The sequence below is a fragment of the Anarhichas minor genome, unplaced genomic scaffold (assembly GCF_050575085.1).
Source record: "Anarhichas minor isolate MPS153535 unplaced genomic scaffold, ASM5057508v1 ptg000023l, whole genome shotgun sequence".
Taxonomy (NCBI): Eukaryota; Metazoa; Chordata; class Actinopteri; order Perciformes; family Anarhichadidae; genus Anarhichas; species Anarhichas minor.
This window is the reverse complement of record NW_027466469.1, coordinates 1,933,288-1,954,960: the sequence shown is the minus strand read 5'-3', so window position 1 is coordinate 1,954,960 and position 21,673 is coordinate 1,933,288. Positions and strand designations below refer to the sequence as shown.

At 40.9% G+C, this 21,673-nt stretch overlaps 1 protein-coding gene across 1 annotated transcript; it reads right to left on the bottom strand.

Annotated features, from left to right (window-relative positions):
- Nucleotides 1-19,054: 19,054 nt before the first annotated feature.
- LOC142955398 (tripartite motif-containing protein 16-like protein) lies at nucleotides 19,055-21,342 on the bottom strand. The gene has a single exon (XM_076096900.1). The coding sequence runs from the start codon at nucleotides 21,340-21,342 to the stop codon at nucleotides 19,783-19,785; it is 1,560 nt and encodes a 519-aa protein (XP_075953015.1). The 3' UTR covers nucleotides 19,055-19,782.
- Between the last annotated feature and the right edge of the window lie 331 nt (nucleotides 21,343-21,673).

The window sequence follows — 21,673 nt, the reverse complement described above, 5'->3', positions numbered from 1 at the left end:
GAGCACAGGCCGTGTTTGTGGGTGAATGTCATTCGGGTGTGAGTTGCCAAAGGAGAAGAACACTAATGGTTCCAGGTTGTTTGGTCTCAGCCGTCTCCATGTTGAGAGCCGTGTGGAGGCAGTAGATATGCTCTGACTTCAGTTTTGGGCAGCTTTAACTGCACTTACAACTTGAACATTTGTTTTAAAACATAACATAAGCTTGCCCTTTGAGACAAGTTATATGGGTAAATAAACATAATCTTGTCTAATTTAAGGAATTTCATGTAATACATATTATTATAATTATACTGTAATGGAAAAAGACCATCACCCTCATTGGTTTTGTATTATGCAATGGTACTGAGGGTTATTTGTCCCAGCTGAGTCAATTTAAATGTTCCATCTCATGTACAGAGTATAGACGAGTATAAGCATCTCTGTACTGTATGAAACAGCAATTACTTGTTGTGCAGTGTTTTCTGTGAGGACGTGAAGACTGGCAGAGTGGAGCACGGAAATCAGTGAACAATCTGCAGAGCGGGCCGAGCGAGGACACAGTCTGCCTGTCGGGGGAAGGACATCAAGGCTGCCTAATAAATCTGTATTCATTATTCAGACCTTGGCTCCACACTGCACAGACATTTTGCGGGGAAATGTCAACATCATGTGCCTGTGACGAGCTGCGCTGTCACACCATTTTAGAGAAGGGGCTAATGAAAGGGGAGGGTTTCTCTTTGGTTTAATGTTGTAGAACACGTTATCACAAGTTTGCAATCTGATCTAGAAAAACACATTTTTGACAACTAATCAAAAAACGAGAATTATTTAATCTCTAACACATTTGAATACATATTGGATCACTCAATCACCTTTATTTCAAGTGTAACATTGACATATTGTTGCTTTAATATGGAAAGTTAACAAAAAAAGATAAGATAAAGTAAAAGTACTTGCAAAAAACAGATGAGAAGAACGATACCCTTCTCACAATGGTCTGTTAAATATAAAGCTATACAGCCAGCAGACGGTTAGCTTAGCTTAGCATAAAGGCTGAAAACCGAAGGAAAAAGCTAGCCTTGCTCTGACCAATGGAAACAGAATCTGCCTACCACCACTAAAGCTTAGTAATTAAAATGTTCTATCTTGTTTATTTAATCTAAATTAAATAAGAAATCAATAAAACAAGGGCTGCAATTATCCACTATTTCAATGTTTCATTATAAAATTGATCCACCTATTATTTTCTCAATAATCCATATTGTCATCTATAAAAGGAAATGGGGCCATCACAGTTACACCAAATCCAAAGTGACATGTTGCCTTCAGATGTCATGTTTTGTCAGTTCATATTTTAGAGATGTCCCACATTACCTTAATCAATTCCTTGAAGTGAGCTGTGCTATTCATGAGCCTGATAGCACTAAGGACAAATCCTCTGATCCAGGTAAATCGGATATGCGAGTGGGCGTCATGATTCCCCATGAATTGAGTCCAGGCTCTCCTTCTACCCAGAGAATATTATGACCTGCTCTACACTGGTAGCTTCAGTATAAATAGACTCTACATGAGTCAGGATGCACTTGCATTTCAGAGTGAGAGACAGCATGACCCCGGAGGATGGAAAACGTCGACCTGCTGGTTGTAATTGTTATGCGTTGGGTTTTCAATAGCCGTAGAGAGCAGCAGGACCGCCTCTCCGTGTGTGCTCTCAGTGGCTTATGTCACCCCATTTTCAAGCCAGTGGGTCAGAAATGACACGTTTGATGATGGATCTTTTATTGCCAAGTAGAATAAGTACACACTCTGATTGGAAAACTTTTTTAAAAATCCTTTTCATTTCATAAATCAAATGTAACTACTCATTCTTTCTGTTATTCATCGCAGCCTGTGTAGTGCCATTGACTTTCCTCGCTGCGTGAGTCAAGGTTTATTTGCATATATACGAGTGGGAGACTGCACAGAGATGGAGGAGGACTGATGACAACATTTTATGTGTGCTGGCTTTTCAGTAAGCACTGGCTGGTCTCCCTCCCTGCATGCGCTTCTATTATTGTATGTGTTATCTGCTGTTTGGAAAAGCACTCCAGACCAGGGCCGTAAAAATAAAGAGTGCAGGCAGTGCAGTTGCACGGGGGCCTATAGGGTGGGTGGGGGGGGGGGGCGATAGTGAGAGCTATTTCCTCAGGCTGTTCTTATCCAAATCAAATCATATGTATTCCACGTAATCTTAAATCGGGCTGCACAAGATCACACAAGGCGGACAGGAGGGGCGGTGGTTGGGTTCAACAAAAGCCGATCTGTCACCCAAGAGACCGCTGTTCGTTCCTCGTGTGAAACAAGTCAATATAGATTTGTTTGTCACGTAACTTGCATACTTCAGTAAAAGCACTTTAACAGTTATTTTAACCCAAATGACGATCTCTTCCTTAACCTAACTTATCTTTTCCTAAACCGAACCAAGTAGTTTAGTAGTTTTGTTGCCTAAACCTAACTAAGTTGTTTCCTGCGAAGACGGAAGTTTGTTTTGAAAAGACTGTATGCATTCAACGAGCAGAAATTGACACACGTTGCTGGATTTTGTAGGAAAACGCACCAAAAATGAGGAGTAACTTTTATGATGTCAAACAAACCGTTGTATGAGGATACGTTGATTCCCGATACAGTAGCCTATGCAACTCATTAGACTGTACAATCTAACACATTCTTGGAAATATATATATATATATATATATATATATATATATGCCTAATGGTGTGTGTGCTCCTTAAATAGTAAGTAGCGTGCACTGGGGCCCGTCACAACCACCTTACGCCACTGCTTCAGACATCCACTGTATCTGTGAGAGAGGCCTTTTTACAGTTTTGCAAGAGCTCAACTGGAGTAAGTATTTTGTTTCGCTCTCTGGCACATTAGATGGTCGTCTACTTTTTGCACAAAGAAGACAAAAAGATTAATTTTCAGAACTGCCGTCACTCTGCTGTGAATGTAGGAAATGACTAATTTGCAGCCATAATTATGTTGAATCGAGTGGGATGAATTCATTACTTTGCCATTTTCATTCTACCGCAGGCTTGTCGGTGGTGCGATATGCACTGATTCTTTTTTCTACATAACGCCATATGTTGTCAGCGAAGGTGATTGGCCTCTGCTGAGATGCATGTGCAAATTGATTTATCTGCAAACGGTACTTTAATTTAAGCTCCACACGATCCTGACATGTGGGTGACGCTCTTTAAGATAGATGGCGGACAACAAAAGGGGGCTGAGAAATCATGGAGGAGGAATGTGCACAATTCAATAACCTAGCCACGGAAAAATACACAGCTCCTTATCTGGAGACAAAAATAAAAAAGAGGAAGGTTATCTGCAATGATACATCCTCTGTTCAGGATTCTCTGGGTACAATTTTAATCAGAGCTGGAAGACGCCTTCATCCCAAGGGAGCGCAGCAACAAAACATCTGTTCTGTCTGTCTCCTGATTCATGAGTTTAGTAGATTATTAAGTTTTTCTTCTGAGATCTGTCATCTCCACCCAGCGCCGAAGAGGCACCCTTATCCTTTTCTCCGATCTGTGTCTGCTGGTCCATGCTGCAAGCTCCATTGAGCCTGGGGATCGATATAACCCAGTTTAATCTCAGTACCAGTGTAATAACCCAGGGCATTACAGTTGGATGCCCATGGGAAAAATTGAAAAGGTGGGTGGAGGGAGTGACGGAGTAGGAAGGTGTGCTTGTGCATCGTTTGTTGGGATAATAAGTTCAGGAGTGAGTAACGGGCTGTAAAGAAAGATCGAGTGAGGACGCTGGAACTTAAACTACAAAAGGCACCGTAGCTCAACCTAAGCAATAGATTACAGTTGCTTGCACAAGTAAATAAATTTTACTAATGGCCTGCTGTCATCATTTTTCATCATTTCCCTTCATGCCTCTTGGCATGTAGGGCAGCAACAAAAGTCTTCCACTCCTGTCTGTCCTGGGCGAGTCGCTGGATGGTGCCCCATGAGCGGTTTAGGCTCTGCATCTCCTACTCCACAGTTCTTCTCCATGTGTTTCTTGGTCGGCCTCTTTGGCCTGCTGTGCCCATAGCTGCAGATCTTCTCCAAGGCTTGTCACTAAGAGAAACCCAAAATGTTCATTTTTTTACTGATAATGTGGCTTCTTTTAGTCTGCAGTTTATCTCAACAACTACCTTTAGGCTGCAGCATAGTCCCTATGCCCTTGATGCTCCTGTAACTACTGGCCTCACATACATACGTTTGACTGGTCGATAGGTTAGTCTGGGTAGTATGAGCAATCACGTTCTAACAGGCTTTTGGTTGAATGACATCGGCCAAAATGCAGTCTCGGAACCCATCGGCTATCGTTTGAAGATGATGTAGCCTTTTATTGGTTTAAAATGAGCTTGTAAACTGGCCACAACAATCCAGCCGTCTTCTCTCAACTTCAACTCCAGTCTAGTATCTCTGATGGCTACACCCGAACCACAGAAATAAACTTAGCCCCTTTCACCCATATGCTTATCCATCGTCCGACCGATGGATTTCTAGATTGTTTAATGTTAAACCCTTAAAAACTATGACTATTTTTTTTTCTTTAAACCATAATTTTAGCTTATTTCACCTGCTTCAGATGTTATTGGCCGATTGAATGGGGGTTATCAGCAATTATCAGCCTCATAGATTTAGGTCAGAAGAGGCTGTTATCATCTATTTACGTGGTTGATCACCGATAGGAAGAGACAAAGAAGACGACGACCTATAGTGGCCGTAGTAATTATAAAGGGAGGTGGGCGTCAGGTGTAATGGGGGCTTTCATCCAGGAGACTGCTTATTGCTTCACGTGTGAAGCCAAAAGTCAATGTTGACTTATTTTACAATACATTTGTTACGCAGCTTAGTACCAAACCTAACCAAGTAGGTTTGGGCCTAAAGCGAAGGTATTGTGTCAATCCACAACGGGTTTTTTTGGCCTGTCTGAAGCATTAGAATGGTAGCAATAACCCCTGAAAACACTTATTCAAAATTTAAAATGGGTGCTTATTTAGTTGTGAATTTTTACTTTCATAAAGAGGACTTTAAAGACACATATTCAAAACTGCAGCATTGACAGCCGAGCTGCTTCCAGCAAAGTGGTTTTACCTCATTGTTTGTTGACAGAAAAATGTAATTGAAAAAAGATGTAGAGGAATGTAAACCTTTATCATGTACTGACATTTTGAAGTAAGATGCCACTGACATGATGAATCAGATGACAGATCAACTGAGCGATCACGATCAACATAATATCAGAGCGTCAGAGTGTCTGCAGCTACAGCTGTTTCACCATTATTAGTGTTCCACCACACAAGGAGCGTTGCATTTGTTCAGGCAGAGCCACCTGCGTCGCCAGCTGCTTGGCTACCAGTTTCTAGTAACTTCCGATCATATTCATACAGGTGGACAACGGGGCCATTATAACTTGACACTTTCTGCAAAATCTAACTGAGTAGCCATCAACTATAAATAGTCAATTTCCATGGATGAAGCGTCTCCGATGGACACAATTCTAATACATTTTAAAACATCAACAATTTCATTACCGCTTTAATGCATCTAGTTTGTCTTCTCCATCATTAATTCATGGTCGAGGCTGAACGGTGTATCACCTTTTGCTTATTTTCTTCCCATCTTTGCATGGCTGCCCGTGGTTTCTCTCATTTCCCTCCACAGTCCGAAGCAGTGGACTTTTCCCTGCATGTCACCCAGAGCATGCTGGGATAGCCTCCAGCCATATGTGACAGTGAGTAAGAGTAAATTCAAGTTCCTTTTTTTGATTTGGTCGAATGTATAATAAAGAGCTGCAGTATAACGACAAATTAGAAAGTATATTGTCCCAAAGGAGACACACAGAAATGCTGAAAACGGATCACACTACGATCAATCACATTGGTTTTTGCAAAAGAGTCTTTAACCGTGTCTCCTCATCCTTCCTGCAATGCCCTTTGCATATGTCAACCAACAGGACACGCTTTGTGTGTGTGTGTGTGTGTGTGTGTGTGTGTGTGCGCGTGTGTGTGTGTGTGTGAGACTCTTTGCACAATTTTAAAGAGAAGGGAATGTGCTTTGCAGTGCAGCTGATTTAGAGGATATTGGTAATTATGTTGGAAAGAGACCGTGGCTAATTACAGCTTGGTTCCTGTCCTTTATAAAATGAGATGGAAAGAATATTGGTTAGTGTGTGTAAGGCGGGGGGGGGGGGGGTTATTATGCAGTCAGTTAAGTGTATCCCTTCATTCAATACATGATCAGTCTGTGCACATAATATTCAAAATATATAAGACACACGATTAAGGCAACGGTCTGTCTGTCTATCTATCTACCTATCTACCTATCTATCTATACATCCATCCATCTATGTCTTGAAATCTACCTTAACATTTGTGAGTTTTCAGTTTGCTTTCATTTTGCATCATATTTGCATTTTTTTTGCATTTAGCTGATGATGCTCTTATCCAAAGCAGCTTACACTGAGGGAACCAGCAGAGTACATTTTCTAAACTTCCCAGAGTGCCATCCACTACTCCTCCCATTAGCGTGGTGCAGGTTGATTATACGTTTCACAAGTTCAAGGGTTACATTTAAGCCTGCTTTATCTAGTTCGTCAGGGTGACAGAAAGTCTTTATCCAGGTGATTGCCCCACCGTCCCCTCAGGGACCTAAAGATCCCGCGTGGCTTTCTTCCGCTGCACCAGTGTATTTGCAGCGATGGCTGAGCTGTACTACAAGCCCACTGTGGGTGTCCTGGGAACGAAGCTGGTGGGGTGGAGGATGTGAATCCAGGGCACACTCTGGCAGAGCTGCTGAATTATTCATGTCCCCCCACCATGCCTGCCTGCGTTCCTCTCTGCAGTTCATCGACTGAGACGTCCATAACAGTGTGAAGGAGAGATCTCTGACTCTCCCCTTCACTAAATCTCAAATGGTGTGCGCTTTCTTGGTTTTTGCAACCAATTATATGGAAGCGGGAACAAGATACAGCCATCTTGATAGATGGGTCTGCATTTACACCAACACTTTAGCATAAAGAACAGCCCAGAGGTTATTTTACTTCCCTGATTATGAAAGCAGGGTGCAGATCTGTGTGTTCATTGAAAAGTGTTGAAGAAAAGATAAAAACAACACCACCTGAAATCAATGTTTCTTTTAGGAACACGCAGCAGATCTGTCACATGCACATACATGAGTGCACGTGCAGTCAAAACAAGCGCGTGCACGCTCAAGACCTGTGCAACTTTGCATCGAGGTAGCGAGAAACAGCAGCAGAGCAATCCTTTGTATGAATAGGAGGCTCTAAATGTGTCTGACCTTAGATAGTGTGGAGGAAATGGATCTGCTTGAGGGAACACTTGTACTTGTTACTTCCCATCAGCCTCCTTCAAAATGTCAAATTTGCTTTTCACCTCGCAGACACGAAGCTTTGACTGTACATCTCCAGCAGCTCAGTATTAGGCCGGCTAATGAGACTTATTTTTGCTTTTCATTTGTATTCGCCGGAGTCCCAGGAAGGCAGGTCTGTGTTATTAGGAAGACTCACCACAGGCCACTGTTTCTCATTCTGAGTCTCCCAGGGGGGTTAAACAGAGAGAATTATAATAAATTATAGATCATGTTTCCCGTTTCCAGTCAGTGTTGTTTTTTTAACGATGGCGACGAAGGCCCTCTCACCTCCATGATGTAAGTTCTTCTTTTAAAGCGGCGATCTCTTTGTCTTTTGCCAAAGGAGGTAACGCTGTTGTGTTTGAGCCTATGGCCCACAAGTACTGCAATATTTATACATTTGCAGTATTATTTACTGGGTGTTTAAATGGAGTGATTTTTTTGTAACGGTTTTGGACAAAACGGACAGATGATGTCCTGCTGATGGAGGCTCCGATCAGACTCCTATTTGAAGGACTTGTTGAAAGATAAAAAATGAAGGTTCACTAACAATAACAAATATGCAAAGATAGAAAGATAATCTGCATGTGGGACAAGGGTGGAATGAGGAATTCCACCTGTTCCTATTGGTCTTTCATCACCGCCACAGGTTTCTTTTTCATCTTTCTCTCTTGACTTAAGTACACATCAATGGGGGTGGGGCTACGCCTCCTGCTGTGTTTTCAACGCATCATGATTTCCTCCACATAGCCTTTAGAACACATCATGTTCATAAAGCTGTGGTCTCCCCCCCCACCCCAAGCAAAAGCACCCCCCTCACCCTTTTATGTCCACCTCGCCTCCTCGTAGTTCACCCGCTCGTGCCATACTGCTGTTTGGCTGTTTGCTTCGTACTCTCCCTCTGTCTATATCTCAAGGTTAATGTCGCTGTCATGTTGCTCACACTGTGTCAGTCCTGAATGTCTCAAGCTGTCAAAGTTTGTCACGGTTGATGTGCAATGTCAGAAATAATTACTCAAGATAGAAAATGAATAACAGCATGTTCTCGGGCCTTTGTAGTACTCTCTCTCTCCGTCTCTCTTCTTCCAGCGTGTGTGTGTGTGTGTGTGTGTGTGTGTGTGTGTGTGTGTGTGTGTGTGTGTGTGTGTGTGTGTGTGTGTGTGTGTGTGTGTGTGTGTGTGTGAGATCACTGAGATCTCAATAGAGAAGACAGTTAAAAAATAGTTTATTGTTTTAGTTTCAGTATTAATCTGTTGTTTTATAAACATACATGTCATTTTGATTTGGGGGGATTTATTTCGACATTTTGGGAAACATGCTTATTTGCTTCTTGGCGAGAGCTCGATGGAAAGATCTATAAACCACTCTGATGTCTGTACAGTAAATATGAAGCTATAGGCGGCATACGTTTGCCTAGCTTAGCATAACAACTGATAACTGGGGAAACAGCTAGCCTAACTCTGTAAAAAGATTTTAAAAATCTGCACCTATAAAGCTCACTGATTGACACATTATATTGCCTTTGTTTCGTTAAAATAAAAGAAGAAACAAGTTGTAGTTTAAGTCACCTAGCCCGGAGAAGGAATGGTCACATAAACCCCCATTAAAACCTTTCCCTGAGTCAGACTATCTTTTCCACCTCTTTTGAGTCTTTGTGCTGAGTTAAGCTAAATGTGTCCTGGTTATAGCTTCCTAGCAAACAATAGATAGGAGTATGGAATCAATATTTTCATATAACAGTAGCAGTATTCCATGGATTGTTTTAGAATATCATTTTTCTCTCAGTTGTACATGTCTACTAGAAACTCTCTTCATTGCAGTCAGGCAGCATCAATGTTTAATTTCTTTCCATCTCTTTAAGCTTGATTAATTATTGCCGTTGGATTCTCCTGTCTCTGAGGAAATTCCACACACAAGCCTGCTGGGATTCCCTCTAACACTCATGCACATGCCCTTTTTTTTCAGCACAGTGTCATTTGTGTTGGCTTGCTTGGGGTAACAGCAGTCTGGCATGCGTAGAGTCTTGTCAAGAGAGAGAGCATGAAATCTGAAGCGTAGCTGCATCTTGACTGAAGCCACTGGAGCATGGGCTGTGTGACCCTGAGGGATCCGGGATCTCTGGATTTGCAGATAATAGTCTTTATCACACACTGTGATTGGAATAGCTATCAGGAGAGCAGTTTTTCTGTTGATAAATGCATAATGCTCATGGAGATACAAACTCAGCTAAGAGTGGTGCCCTTAATCCTGCCCTCCACCTTTCTTTGACTGCAACAAACAGCGTCATGTACATGCTGTTATCCAGGTTGACAAAGTTCAACTGTGTGTGTGTGTGTGTGTGTGTCGACTGACTGTGCAGCTTGCTTAAAAATGATGACTCAAAAACATGCAGATTTTTAATTACGAACCTACAGGACATTAACTTAAGCTGACATTATCACCCAGAGCTGTCTGTTTGATGTTAAGTCATGCTCCATGATTTATTTAAGCATTTATCTTTGTTTAATACAGTGGCGGGCCGTGTGTTTATACCTGGGCCTTCAGTGCTGCCCTACTACAGTTGAACCACCTCCTAATAACCTCATCATGACGCCACAGCTACGGGTTATTATTTTTTTCATGTAAAAAACACATATTCACATAACACTGCAACATTTGACAAGTGAAATAAAATGTTACATGAAGCTCAACACCTACACTAACTGCAGAGTGCAGATACATGAATATGCGCAAAACTATTTCAATCAGGAGAGACAAGTCAGATAAAGAAAAGATCATGGTTTATTGCGCACAAATGATATGTGATGATAACTCTACAGCGAGATTTGTAATGGAGCGGCGTCTGCCCGGAGCAGCAGCAAGATAAATCCCCCCGGTGCAGTCCAGACACTGGTGGTGATGGTGGCTAATGAGGCTGATAGAATGATGAGTTGATGAAGATGATGAATCAGCGAAGATTGGGTGGAGATGGGGAGGTGGAGGGTTGCGTAACAGCAGCATGAACGAACTGAAGGTAGAGAGACAATCATATTTAAGAGAGACAGCAGCAAGACGATAGGCTAACCAAGTAATTGTGGCGTTGTGCTATTAGATAGAAGAGACCAGCTGATCTAGACAGCTGATATCATGACTGACAGCCCCAAACATTGACAGCAGGGAAACGATGTGCATGCATGAGGAGTGATTGGCAGATGTATGAGGAATAAACTACGGGCTTAGGCATGCAAGAGTATAGTCTTCCCGACTGAACTTATACTCGAGCCTCATAAAGAATGCAGGTCTATCACTATGACGCAGCATGACGGGATGCTTCGTCATTAACGGACAATGCATATAGTCAAAATCATATGTAATCAACACAATGACAAGAACAAACTCACAAGAACCAGTCACATATATTTATATGACAGCAAAGCAGGTAGAATAACATAAAACACAAATAACACCATTCAACAGGCCTCTGCACATTCCAGCAAAACTGCGGCGCTAAAACACGTATTCATCCTCGCACTCAAGAGCACGGCCATTGAAATATTATTCACATCAGAGGGAACAATATTAAATATCATAAAAACGACACCATAGACAAATGAACACAGTAGTAACGCTACTGCAGATGTAAAACAACAAAAGCAGTTAACTTACCAAAGCTGCTGTTCACTTAAAGACAAAGTCCATCCTCCTTTCTTTGATTACAAAGAGTTCAATGACACGGTTGTACAGAACATCGGTGCGGTTCAGTTCCAGTAAGAAGTCCTTCTCGATTGCCATGGATGCCAATGATGACAGTCGAGCCTCCACAGTTTGTAGGCCAGTAGAGAAGGCCTTGAAGGCCCTGACGGCACACCACTGTTTAATACAATTCTTTAATTAAAAGATTATTCTGGGTTTATAAGAATCAAGAGTCTCATTTCCGTATTCTTGGCATTCATTCTTACTGGTAATGCTTAAACTTTAGCGTACTTGCCATAGTTGTGTAAACACACGTTTTTTCAGTGCATTGAAGGATTTATTACGGACATTTGGGATGCGCTCACGTTCAGTTTATCTCCAAATAAATTGGTCGACATAATCTGGCTAAAGGAACGGTTTGTTCACAACCTGATGAATCATCTGATTGCTATTGTTTCTTGCAGCATTTGTCTTTGTTGTAGAGATGTGGCTGTGTTAGCAGTTTGGTGCATGCAATGATCCAATTACATATGTAACGTTATAGATGTCCGGATAGGCGACACCCGACCACAGTGTTGGGTCATTCATCCACTTCGGGGGAGAATGAGGGGATCATTCTTAATTTATTAAGGTATAATGAATGGCAAAAATAATGATTAGACATCTAAAAAACAAACGCTTGTTTAACAAGAAATAAATGCATACAAGCTTTCTATCCCCCAAAAAGGGGAACAACAGCAAACGTGGGAGGTTCCTTGTAAATTAACCGCATTTTTGTAGCGCTTTAATCCAAAGCGCTTTACAATTTTTCCGATCATTCACCCACGCATTCACACCAATGGCAGTAAGCTACCATGCAAGACACTGGCCTGACCATCGAGAGCAATTTTGGGTTCAGCATCTTGCCCAAAGAGACCTCAACACAGGGACTGGAGCAGTCAGGTATCGCACCTCCAACTCTGCAATTATTTGGCGTCCTGCTCCACCGAGTATCTTCCACCACAAGCCAGTTTCTCCAACAGGCTGCTGCTCATCTGTGTCTTTCTGTCTCTGTGAACTCGTTTTGTATCCATGAAAAATAAAATGTCGTCTTCCCCATTGTGGCTCGCGAATAGAAGTATATCATACTAATATAACTAATATTGCAGACACACACACTTTTTTGTGATGTACATTATAAGCAACATTTTGACTCACAATATCATTCACTGGAGGTGCACGCTGAATTACTGGTATTTGATCATGAAAAATGAATGAATGCACAGCAGTGGGAATGCACAGTCTTAATGTTTTAGTCCAAAAGACTTTTTCATTTTTAGCTGGTATTCCTAGCAGGACTGAATACAAATTGCAGTCATTGATCATTGTTCATTCAAGAGTCATCTTCTAAAGCTGGTGTTGCAAAACTACATCCCCCAGGGCAATTATCTCTGTCTTGCACAGAAACCAATATTTTACTATATTTCTGCCCGTTTTGTTTGTTATATCTTAATACAGATTTACATCTTATATTTGCATTTGCATCGTTATCTTTCAAGTTCAATTCAGTTCAATTTTATTTGTGTGTAAACCACTTTCAAAAATCACACATTTTCCTCAGAGGGCTTTACAATCTGTACGACATCCAATATCCTCTGTCCTTGGACCATCGCATCGGATTAAAAAAAACAACCTAAAAAACCTTCAACAGGCGGAAAAAAAAGGAAGAAATTAAGGAGGATCGCTTTCCCAGGATGGTGCAATAGATGTCATGTGTACAGAATGAAAAACATAATTAAATAACATAGACTTAAGCGGGCCCTTAGGTCATGAACAGAAACCTTTAATTTTCAGTTGACTTTACTTATTTACAGATTGACACATAACATCATAGTATTCTAAGTGGTAACTTAGATCGTGCACAGTATTAGAGTTCAAAAGTATTGAATTGATTTCAATAAAAGTTAAGAGCAGCTAATACAGAAATATTTTTGCGTAAAATGTGGGAACACCAACAAACTACTGTAATGTCAAACGTTAAACTATTTGATTGTGTTGAATAGTTATTTTGATCGAAAATGAATCTTCTATGGCGCATGGGGTTTTCTGGTCTAGAAACACATATTTTTCTTGCAGTGCAACAGGTTTAAAACTGCATTAATAACTATTGTTTTTGTTATTACTTTTCCTTCATATTATTACTATTTTCTACAGCGCCGATACACTTTGCCAATACATTGTGTAACGTTACCACCTTGACCTGCCATCATCCACTTTTTGTAAAAGAGATAATTTTGGAGTCATAGATTATCAGGTCACAGTGCTGATGGCAGAGTGCCAGAGAGGAGACGGCACTTGAGGCGAGCAAGAAGACTCAGAGATGGTATAAGCACCAGGGGCAAAAGGGTAATGAACACTCCACAGGAGCAACAATAACAATAACAACAGGAGGGCTCAGCTCCATGACCCCAACAGGAGGGAGGAGGATGCCAACTGTGCGTCTGTCCTTTCATCCTTCATTTAATACCATATGTGTTTATACAGTGTTTACTTATGTATAATATCCTGCACAACATGACATGATGGGGGGGGGGGGGGGGGGGGGTATATGAGTCGTCTTTCCCGCCCTGGCTTAGCTTAGAAGACGCTAAATTTGTTGTTATGACCCAGCTTGCTAAGGGAAGCAACATGCAACCAGTTGAGATTGGTAATATAAAGTTATTCATTGACAAGGAGGTGAACTACAAAGAAAAAAGGGCCAGTGCTGTTCAAATCAAATAAACAAATATAACCAAAAGAGGACTTTTTAAGATAAGAGCTACTACTAGTTTATCTAATGTAAACCATCATACAAATGAAACCTCAATAATTCATCAACACAGCAACCCTGCTCCTAGTTTTTCTCGACAGAAAAGTATGCAATCAGCGGTCAACAAACCTGGCCCAATGTCCAGAAAATGAATGTCCCTCAATTGTAAATCACCAAAAAGCCTCATCATATCAAACACACAAACGTGAGACACAGTGGTAAGCAAGAGCGGATTGCACACTGCAGTGAGGGATACTTGGGGTGAGCTGCTCCTCAGTGAGAATCACAGCTGCCATGAGTGACAATGTGGCCAGCTATTTATCACACGAGTCCTTGATGGCTTCTCCTGCATTGGAGGACTGGAGTATATCAGGAATATCCAGACATCCAAGCAGGAAGTGGGACGGGCAATGCCTGATGGGAACCAATCACAGACAGGGTACCACCTACCTGTCATATGCAAAGAAGAACACTGCAAGAGTTTTACACAGGAGATCGTGCCAGCTGTGGCTGTTTATAGTCTAGTACAGTATCTGTCATTTAAAATTAAACTCTGCAGTTATAATGAACCTCTTTAATAACACCAGCAATATGAAGGATTTAGAATGTAGACATATATATCTTTGTTTGATTTGTTTTTATTCAGACATTTTAAATCTCCCATATAGAAGAATGTCGGTCTTTTTGTAACAATAATCAATAATTTATCAATTTGAAATGGGATTATTAGACCGAAAAAGCTTTTTTGTTGTTAAAACAAAACTGTTGTCTGAAAAGGAGGGGTATCTTTGAAATCTTCTTCCATTTCCTCCATTTATGGAGCATTGTCAGTGTTTGGACTTAAAGCGAGATTGTATTTCAAATTATGATTGCTCCTTAACATACATCAAAAAACAGTCATCAAATTCATAAATACAACATTCTCAGAGTTTTATGATCTGATACATTGTATCATATTTTTCACAGGAAAGGGCTGCATCTCAACTAGCACTGACTCTCTGAAGAGAGAGCCAATTAGTGCTGATCAGCAACAGCTGTGATAACTGCACAATGGGGTTATTTAACCTGCCATGTGGCAAGTTTTACAGCATACATGAAATGCACCTTTAATGGGAAGAAAAGGGAGAGGGGTATCAAACAGTGTTGTATATCTTTGTCATGTACTGAAGTATTTTAGAGGAAAATATATTTGAAATATGACTCTGAAAGGTATGAATAAACATTAATGAAACAAAAAGGTTTAGTTATTATCGTGTGTTGCTGCAGTTACTCTTGTATGAAAACGGGAATATACTTTTACGTAATACACATATTCCTTCTCTGGCAAAGAGAATAATGAGAAGATCAATACCACTCAGACTAGTATAAATGTGTGTATGCTAAGTATGAAGCTACTGCCCGCATTAGTTTAAACTGGAGACATGAGAAACAGATAGCCTTACTCCGTCCTAATGTAACAAAATCTGCCTACCAGCACCTCTAAAGCTCACTAATAAACTTGTTATTAATCTGTACACAATCTGTGTGTAAAAACACAAGTTTCTGCTTTATGGAGGGCTATGTGCGGTAGCCCTCCATGCGAGTGCGATAACTTTCTGTAATATTGTCTTTACCCAGAAATATTTAATTTTAATTTATTTGCACACACATAAGACTAAGAAAAAAATTATAATGAAAAAAGGAAACTAAGCTAAATGAATAAAAACAAGAAGAACGCAGAGTAATTACACAGTTAAACCGTCATAGTGTCAATTCAAGTTTCAATGACGAGCGTTATCGACCGTTACTCAGGCAAAATATGCGATCGAGATGTCGGCATTAATGCTTTCTATTTGCCAATCCCTGATACCTTTATTACCTACAAATAGACACCAAGATCATTCAAATCGGGGAAATACAAAGTTTTATTAAGAAAACAAATTTTCGGGAGGCCCAATTGGCGGCCATCTTGAAAAATGTGGGAGAAAAATGTATTTGTGTCTTGATGAAGAATTCACATTGTGGCCAGACTTCCTCGCCTAGTAAATCAGATCAGCTTTGGTATTGGTCATTGGTTCGCCAGATCCAAACCTGCCAAACAGGACCCGGGGGGACCGTCGCCTTTACCCCACGTTACCCCGCCACCAGATTCAGTTAGCCTGGTTCACCGGACTCTCGGAGCTGCTTAAGCTCTTGTTAGCCCGTAGCTATGCGTTCAAAAACGCTCACCGTTCTCTTGACGGACCACACCGGTTGGATTTCGCAAAAAGAACACTGTGCAGGCAAAATACACACATGTTCCTAATTCAGCTTGCAAATGTGCTTCATACAGTAATACAACTACCTTAAATTTCAAATCAATATACTTTACCGGCTTGCTGCGGCCTGCTCCTTTGTTCGGCTCTCGGAGGCGTTGACCACGATACCTTCTCTAAGTTTTCCTATAATCTAACTATACAGATTTTATTAAAAAGGTTCTGTTTACCTATTTGTCTTTGGCGCCAGAAGGTATCGTAGTCAGCGATACCTAGTAGTCCGTAGTCCGTTTTCCAGCAATTGTCCCTTCGTGGACTCGCCAAATTTGTGGGGTCTTAAAACAAAGGATGAGAGGCTGCAAGGCCGCAGGGACTTTCCTGCTGCGAACGTCTTACTGCGCACGCGCACCAGAAAAATGGGCTGGATCCGGTTCAAAATTAAAATATATTAATATTTAATGTACTACACAAAGTTCACTTACAAACTGAATTAACTATCAATAGTAATGTTCTCGAGAACAGAGACCACATGCACGCATCTCACTCACAGGTCTGGCCAATCCAGGTACTGAAAAATGAGAGCGGAAGTGGTCTGAGGAATGCTCCCTAAAACATTGTCTTTTATATGCCCTGACAGTCGGAAAGTATCCGAAACTGTCCTAAAACGTGTGAATGATCCTCCGTTGATCAGTGATTGGCTCCATTTGAATCCTGTCCCCTCCCACTATCGATCCTTTGTGGCAAACATCCTGAACTCCTCCTCTCTGTGACCTGCTGGTCAGTTGTCCGTCCCTCTGTCCTCTGCTGCACCTCTGTAAAGCCTCACTCAAAATGATCTCTTTCTGACCCTCAAAACTATTCATACAGTGTTTTAATACCTTTAGTGACTATGATTTAATACATTCAATGAGTAAAATACTGTAACATATAATATCCTCTATAAGTAAGAATATTGTAAACATATAATACATTCCATAAGTAAACATATTGTGACTTTTTAACATATTTTGACATTCTTATTATTGTGACACTTCTACTCACCACTTGGGGTGTTATTAAATCCCACTAATAATGTCAATACTGAAATCCTTCACATAATACTATAGCCCAAAGTTCTTTGCTTTATGTGTTCTTGAAGTTCTTTAATTAATAAATGGTGAGCAAAGTTATATTTGTCTCCTCCCCTTGCTGATCCGAAAAATTATCCGAACAGTGACTCAAGAACCGTGATCCGAACCGAACCGTGAGGTTTGTGATCCGTTGCACCCCTAGTTACCGGTAGCTTGCCGCTGCAATATAACGTTAACGTTACCGTGTCAGGGCTGCAACTGGTAACATTAACCTCTTGCTGTCTGAGAGCATCTTCAACACCATTTACTAATGTGATTTCACAGTTAGCTTTGTCTAGCTTTGTCTAATTCTATCATACTGAAAAGATTTAAAAACATACTTGCAACCAGTCAGGAATATACAGTTGGCAATCAGCATGGCCAGTCTACAACTTAAATAGTCCATTAACATTTGCATGCATGTTTGTGAAGTCCACAAGCTACTAAAACAGTTTAAAAGCTACTAAAATTGAATTCACCTAGCATTACACTTGAGAGCAATACCATGTTAGCTTAATGTTAACATACATATCACCTTCACATTATGTTTCTACACAATTAAGCTAGCTGTTGTAACGTTAGCTGTTGTGACGTTAGCTAAAGTAGTATTTTTTCTATCAAACACTGTTTTCAAGTGTAAAGAAAACTCTGTTTTAGAACAAATACAACACACATATGGTTATAAAAATCCCCGCCTTCAGAATTTGAATTTCTAGCAGTCTGCCCATGCACAGGCAGGAAAGCATGTGGAAATGAAATAGTACATATTTCTTTCTCATTACTTTTACCTGAATGGAATTAACTAATTTTAAACGAGCACAGTACATTTTAAGATTAATTAAAAAAGATACGTAGGATTCAATTACACATTAAAATCAATGAAATAAAGTTGAAAGTTGTTGAACACCTTTGGTGAAGCAAACTTTGAAACTTGCCAATGATGTTGATTTAGATGTGTTATTGAAAACAAACAGAATATGACTCTTCAAGCTTAGAGTTTCATCAATCAGGACTCAAAGGAAACCTGTGGATGAGACCTGTGGCTAATTCACTTATTTACTAAAGAGTTTCAGCAAATGTGATTTTTTGACATTGAGAGATGTTTTTTTTAAATTGGAACCATTTGTAAATTGGTTTGATTAACAGAATCAAATAGGAAATATGCATAAAGCATATTGCTTGTTTTTTGAAGCACAGACAATTATGTCAAACCTTTTTTTTCAGAATCCATACTGCTGGTAATACAGGAAGTTCCACTCCTGCATTTTATTGCAAACCAACTTTACCAAATTCTTTGAGAAACATGGAGGGACAGAAAGAGGGAGGTAGTTGTTGAATGGACTTCACATTTACCCACAGGTGCTACTTTCTGCTCATTTGGTAATATTCCAGTTTGTAGAGATTTGGTAAATACTGTAGAGGTAAATGTCCTGATTATAAAGGAAGTCATTTTGACAATCAGACATAACCTGAGCTCATCATGAGCAGCTGCTGAATCTCTCCTCCTTTCCTTAGATGTCCATGTATCTTCTGTCTCGCTGGCTCTTTGTCTTGCAGGATGCGGGTCCCAAGCTTCATGAGCAAAAGGCCCCGTGTGGTTCCTGCTATCAAAGCTCACCTTCACATGGAGTCGCTCTCTTCCTTTGCTGGTGCGACTGTTTTGTTTTGTTTTCACACACAACATGCTCGAATAATTGATTATGTCGAAATAAGTCATAAAAAGTGATAAACATGAACTCTGTACTTTGTGGTGTTTCAGGAGGAAAAGTGACTCAGTTATACTCTCATATTAGTTTCACATTTTCTCCATCAGCTTTGTATGAAACCCTGTAAATAAGACAAGAAGAAAATACTTTGTTCATTCTTGAATCAAGAAATACTTTATTCATCATGTAAACCTTCAGTTTGTTCACATCCCATCAGTAAAGTCTGTTCAATGACTCTTGATCAATGATTTCATGAACACATTCACTTCATCCTCATAATCTATTTGTTTGACCAGAATCTCAGTTATGTAAAAGAGAATAATGAATGATTCACTTATTGATTATGATTATAATAATTAGTTATATAATACATCATAGTACCTCTTTTGTATAATTAAACAACAAGAGCAGCATTTAATCTGTCATAGAAAATAAACATAATTTCACTTAAAGAAATCTTTACAAAGAGTGCTGAGAACTAAATATCTTTGATAAAAGAAGCTCTGGTGATTTGTCTCTTTAAGAGCCATGCAGTGGAAGAGAAACAACAACTAACAAATACATCAATACTAATATTTATCAAACATTTAAACCTCAGAGCAGTTTACATTTTCATGAAGATAAATATCAGTTCAGGTCAACAAAGATCATCATGAGCAGTGATAGCCTCCATGGCTAAACAGACATAGAAAGGAGCTCCACCTAAAGAAACTCAAACATTTACACAACAATAGTGAGAAGATGTCAAAGTACCGCCCACAATGTTTGATTGACAGGTGAAGAAAAATCAGCAATTAAGCGACAATGATGGAGACAAAATGAGTTTCAGGATTAAAACACAAAATTGAATTAGCTGTTCCTTAAATCACTTCTGACTATTTCAGTTTACAGAACTCAGCAGTGTCTCCATAACCATAATAAAACCTGAATCCAGCATAGAGAGGCTGAGTGAATGTGGTCTGGACTCTGTGGAGGAGAGTCATGGTTTCAGAGACGCTGTAGAAAGACAGAATACCTGCTCTGTGATCCAGGTACACTCCTACTCTGGAGGACTGAGGACCAGAGACGGGAGTTTGGATATTGTTGTACCAAAATGTAAAACTGTTTGTGTTACATTCTAACGCCCAAGATTTGTCATTCCATCCAAACACACATTCATCAGAGCTCCCTGTTCTGCTGATATTCTTGTATGCGACTGCTACATAAACTCCTCCTCTCCACTCCACCTCCCAGTAACAACGTCCAGTCAGACTCTCTCTACTCAGGACCTGACGATATGTAGTGAATCTGTCTGGGTGACTAGAATAAGACTGTTGTTCTCTCATAAATGTTGCTTTTCTGTTCCCCTCAGATAATAACAGATCTGTGTGTGCTGTGTTTGGATCCAGTGGGATTTCACTTGAATATCTTAAGAACTCAGCTCTGGTCTTGGGCTCTGCTTGTGAAGGTGACAGTAAAACGTCCACTTCAGTCACTGCCAGTGAGACGTTTGTCCACTTCTCTCTCAGAACGTCCTGTAGTTTATCTCTGACTTCTGACACAGCCGCCGTCACGTCCTCAAAGTAGCTCAGAGGACGGATATCGATGCCGGACGAGTCTGTAGGTTCTCTGAGTGGTGACAGTGAGGGGTAGTTGTGTAGAAACTGGTTGTGATCCTCTGTGTGTGAGAGCAGCTTCAGCTCAGCGTCTCTCCTCTTCAGCTCAGAGATCTCCTGCTCCAGCTTCTCCTGAAGCTCTTTGACTCGACTCACTTCACTTTTCTGCTGGGATCTGACCTGCTGCTTCACATCGGAGCTTCTTTTCTCCATGAGACGGATCAGCTCGGTGAAGATCTTCTCGCTGTCCTTCACCGCTTCATCAGCAGAGTGATTGACGGCCTCCACCTCCTGCTGAAGCAGCTTCACGTCTTTCTCTCTGTCCTGGATTCTCTGCTGGATGTTTAGTCGACTCACCTCCAGCTCTCTCTGCCTCTCAGTCCAGTTCTCCTGGAGCTTCTTGGAGGGGTCCACCAGCTTGTGTTTCTTTAATGGAGCCGCGTCATAATGAGGCTGGAGGTGTTTCTCACAATAAGAGACCAGACAGACGAGACAGGACTTGAGGGCTTTCCGTTTCCTCCCAGTGCAGACATCACAGGACACATCTTCAGGTCCAGCATAGCAGTGATCAGCAGGAGCAGCTTGGAGTCCAGTCTTCTTCAGCTCCTCCACTAAAACTGCTAACATGGTGTTTTTCAGCAGGACAGGCCTCGGTGTGAAGGTCTGCCTACACTGAGGGCAGCTGTGGAGTTTCTTCACATCCTCTTCATCCCAGTGTGTTTTAATACAGTTCATGCAGTAGCTGTGTCCACAGGGAATAGCCACCGGATCCTTCAGTAGATCCAGACAGATGGAACAAGAGAAGGTTTCCCGATCCAGCTGAACTCCTTTCTGCGCCATTTCACCTCTCAGTGACAACGACTGTCTGAGTTTCGCGTCACTAGAAGTGACTCTGCTTTGACTTCTGATCTGAACAACATGTGTTTGTTCAGTGAATGGAGCCTGTCAGCTCTATTGCTTCACCACCATGTTGGTTACACCCATCTTTAAAACTGTAGATCTGAAGGGGAGGGAACAAGGAAATATGTGGACAGAGTGGAGCCGGCTGTGTTTGAGAGCAGGAGGAAGAAGGAGGGGTTATCAAGCTGTGCTTCATTCCAGGAAGAGGAGCAGCGCTGTGAATGTGAACTTTGCTTCCTCATTTACAAACAGAGCCTCGGTTAACACCTGC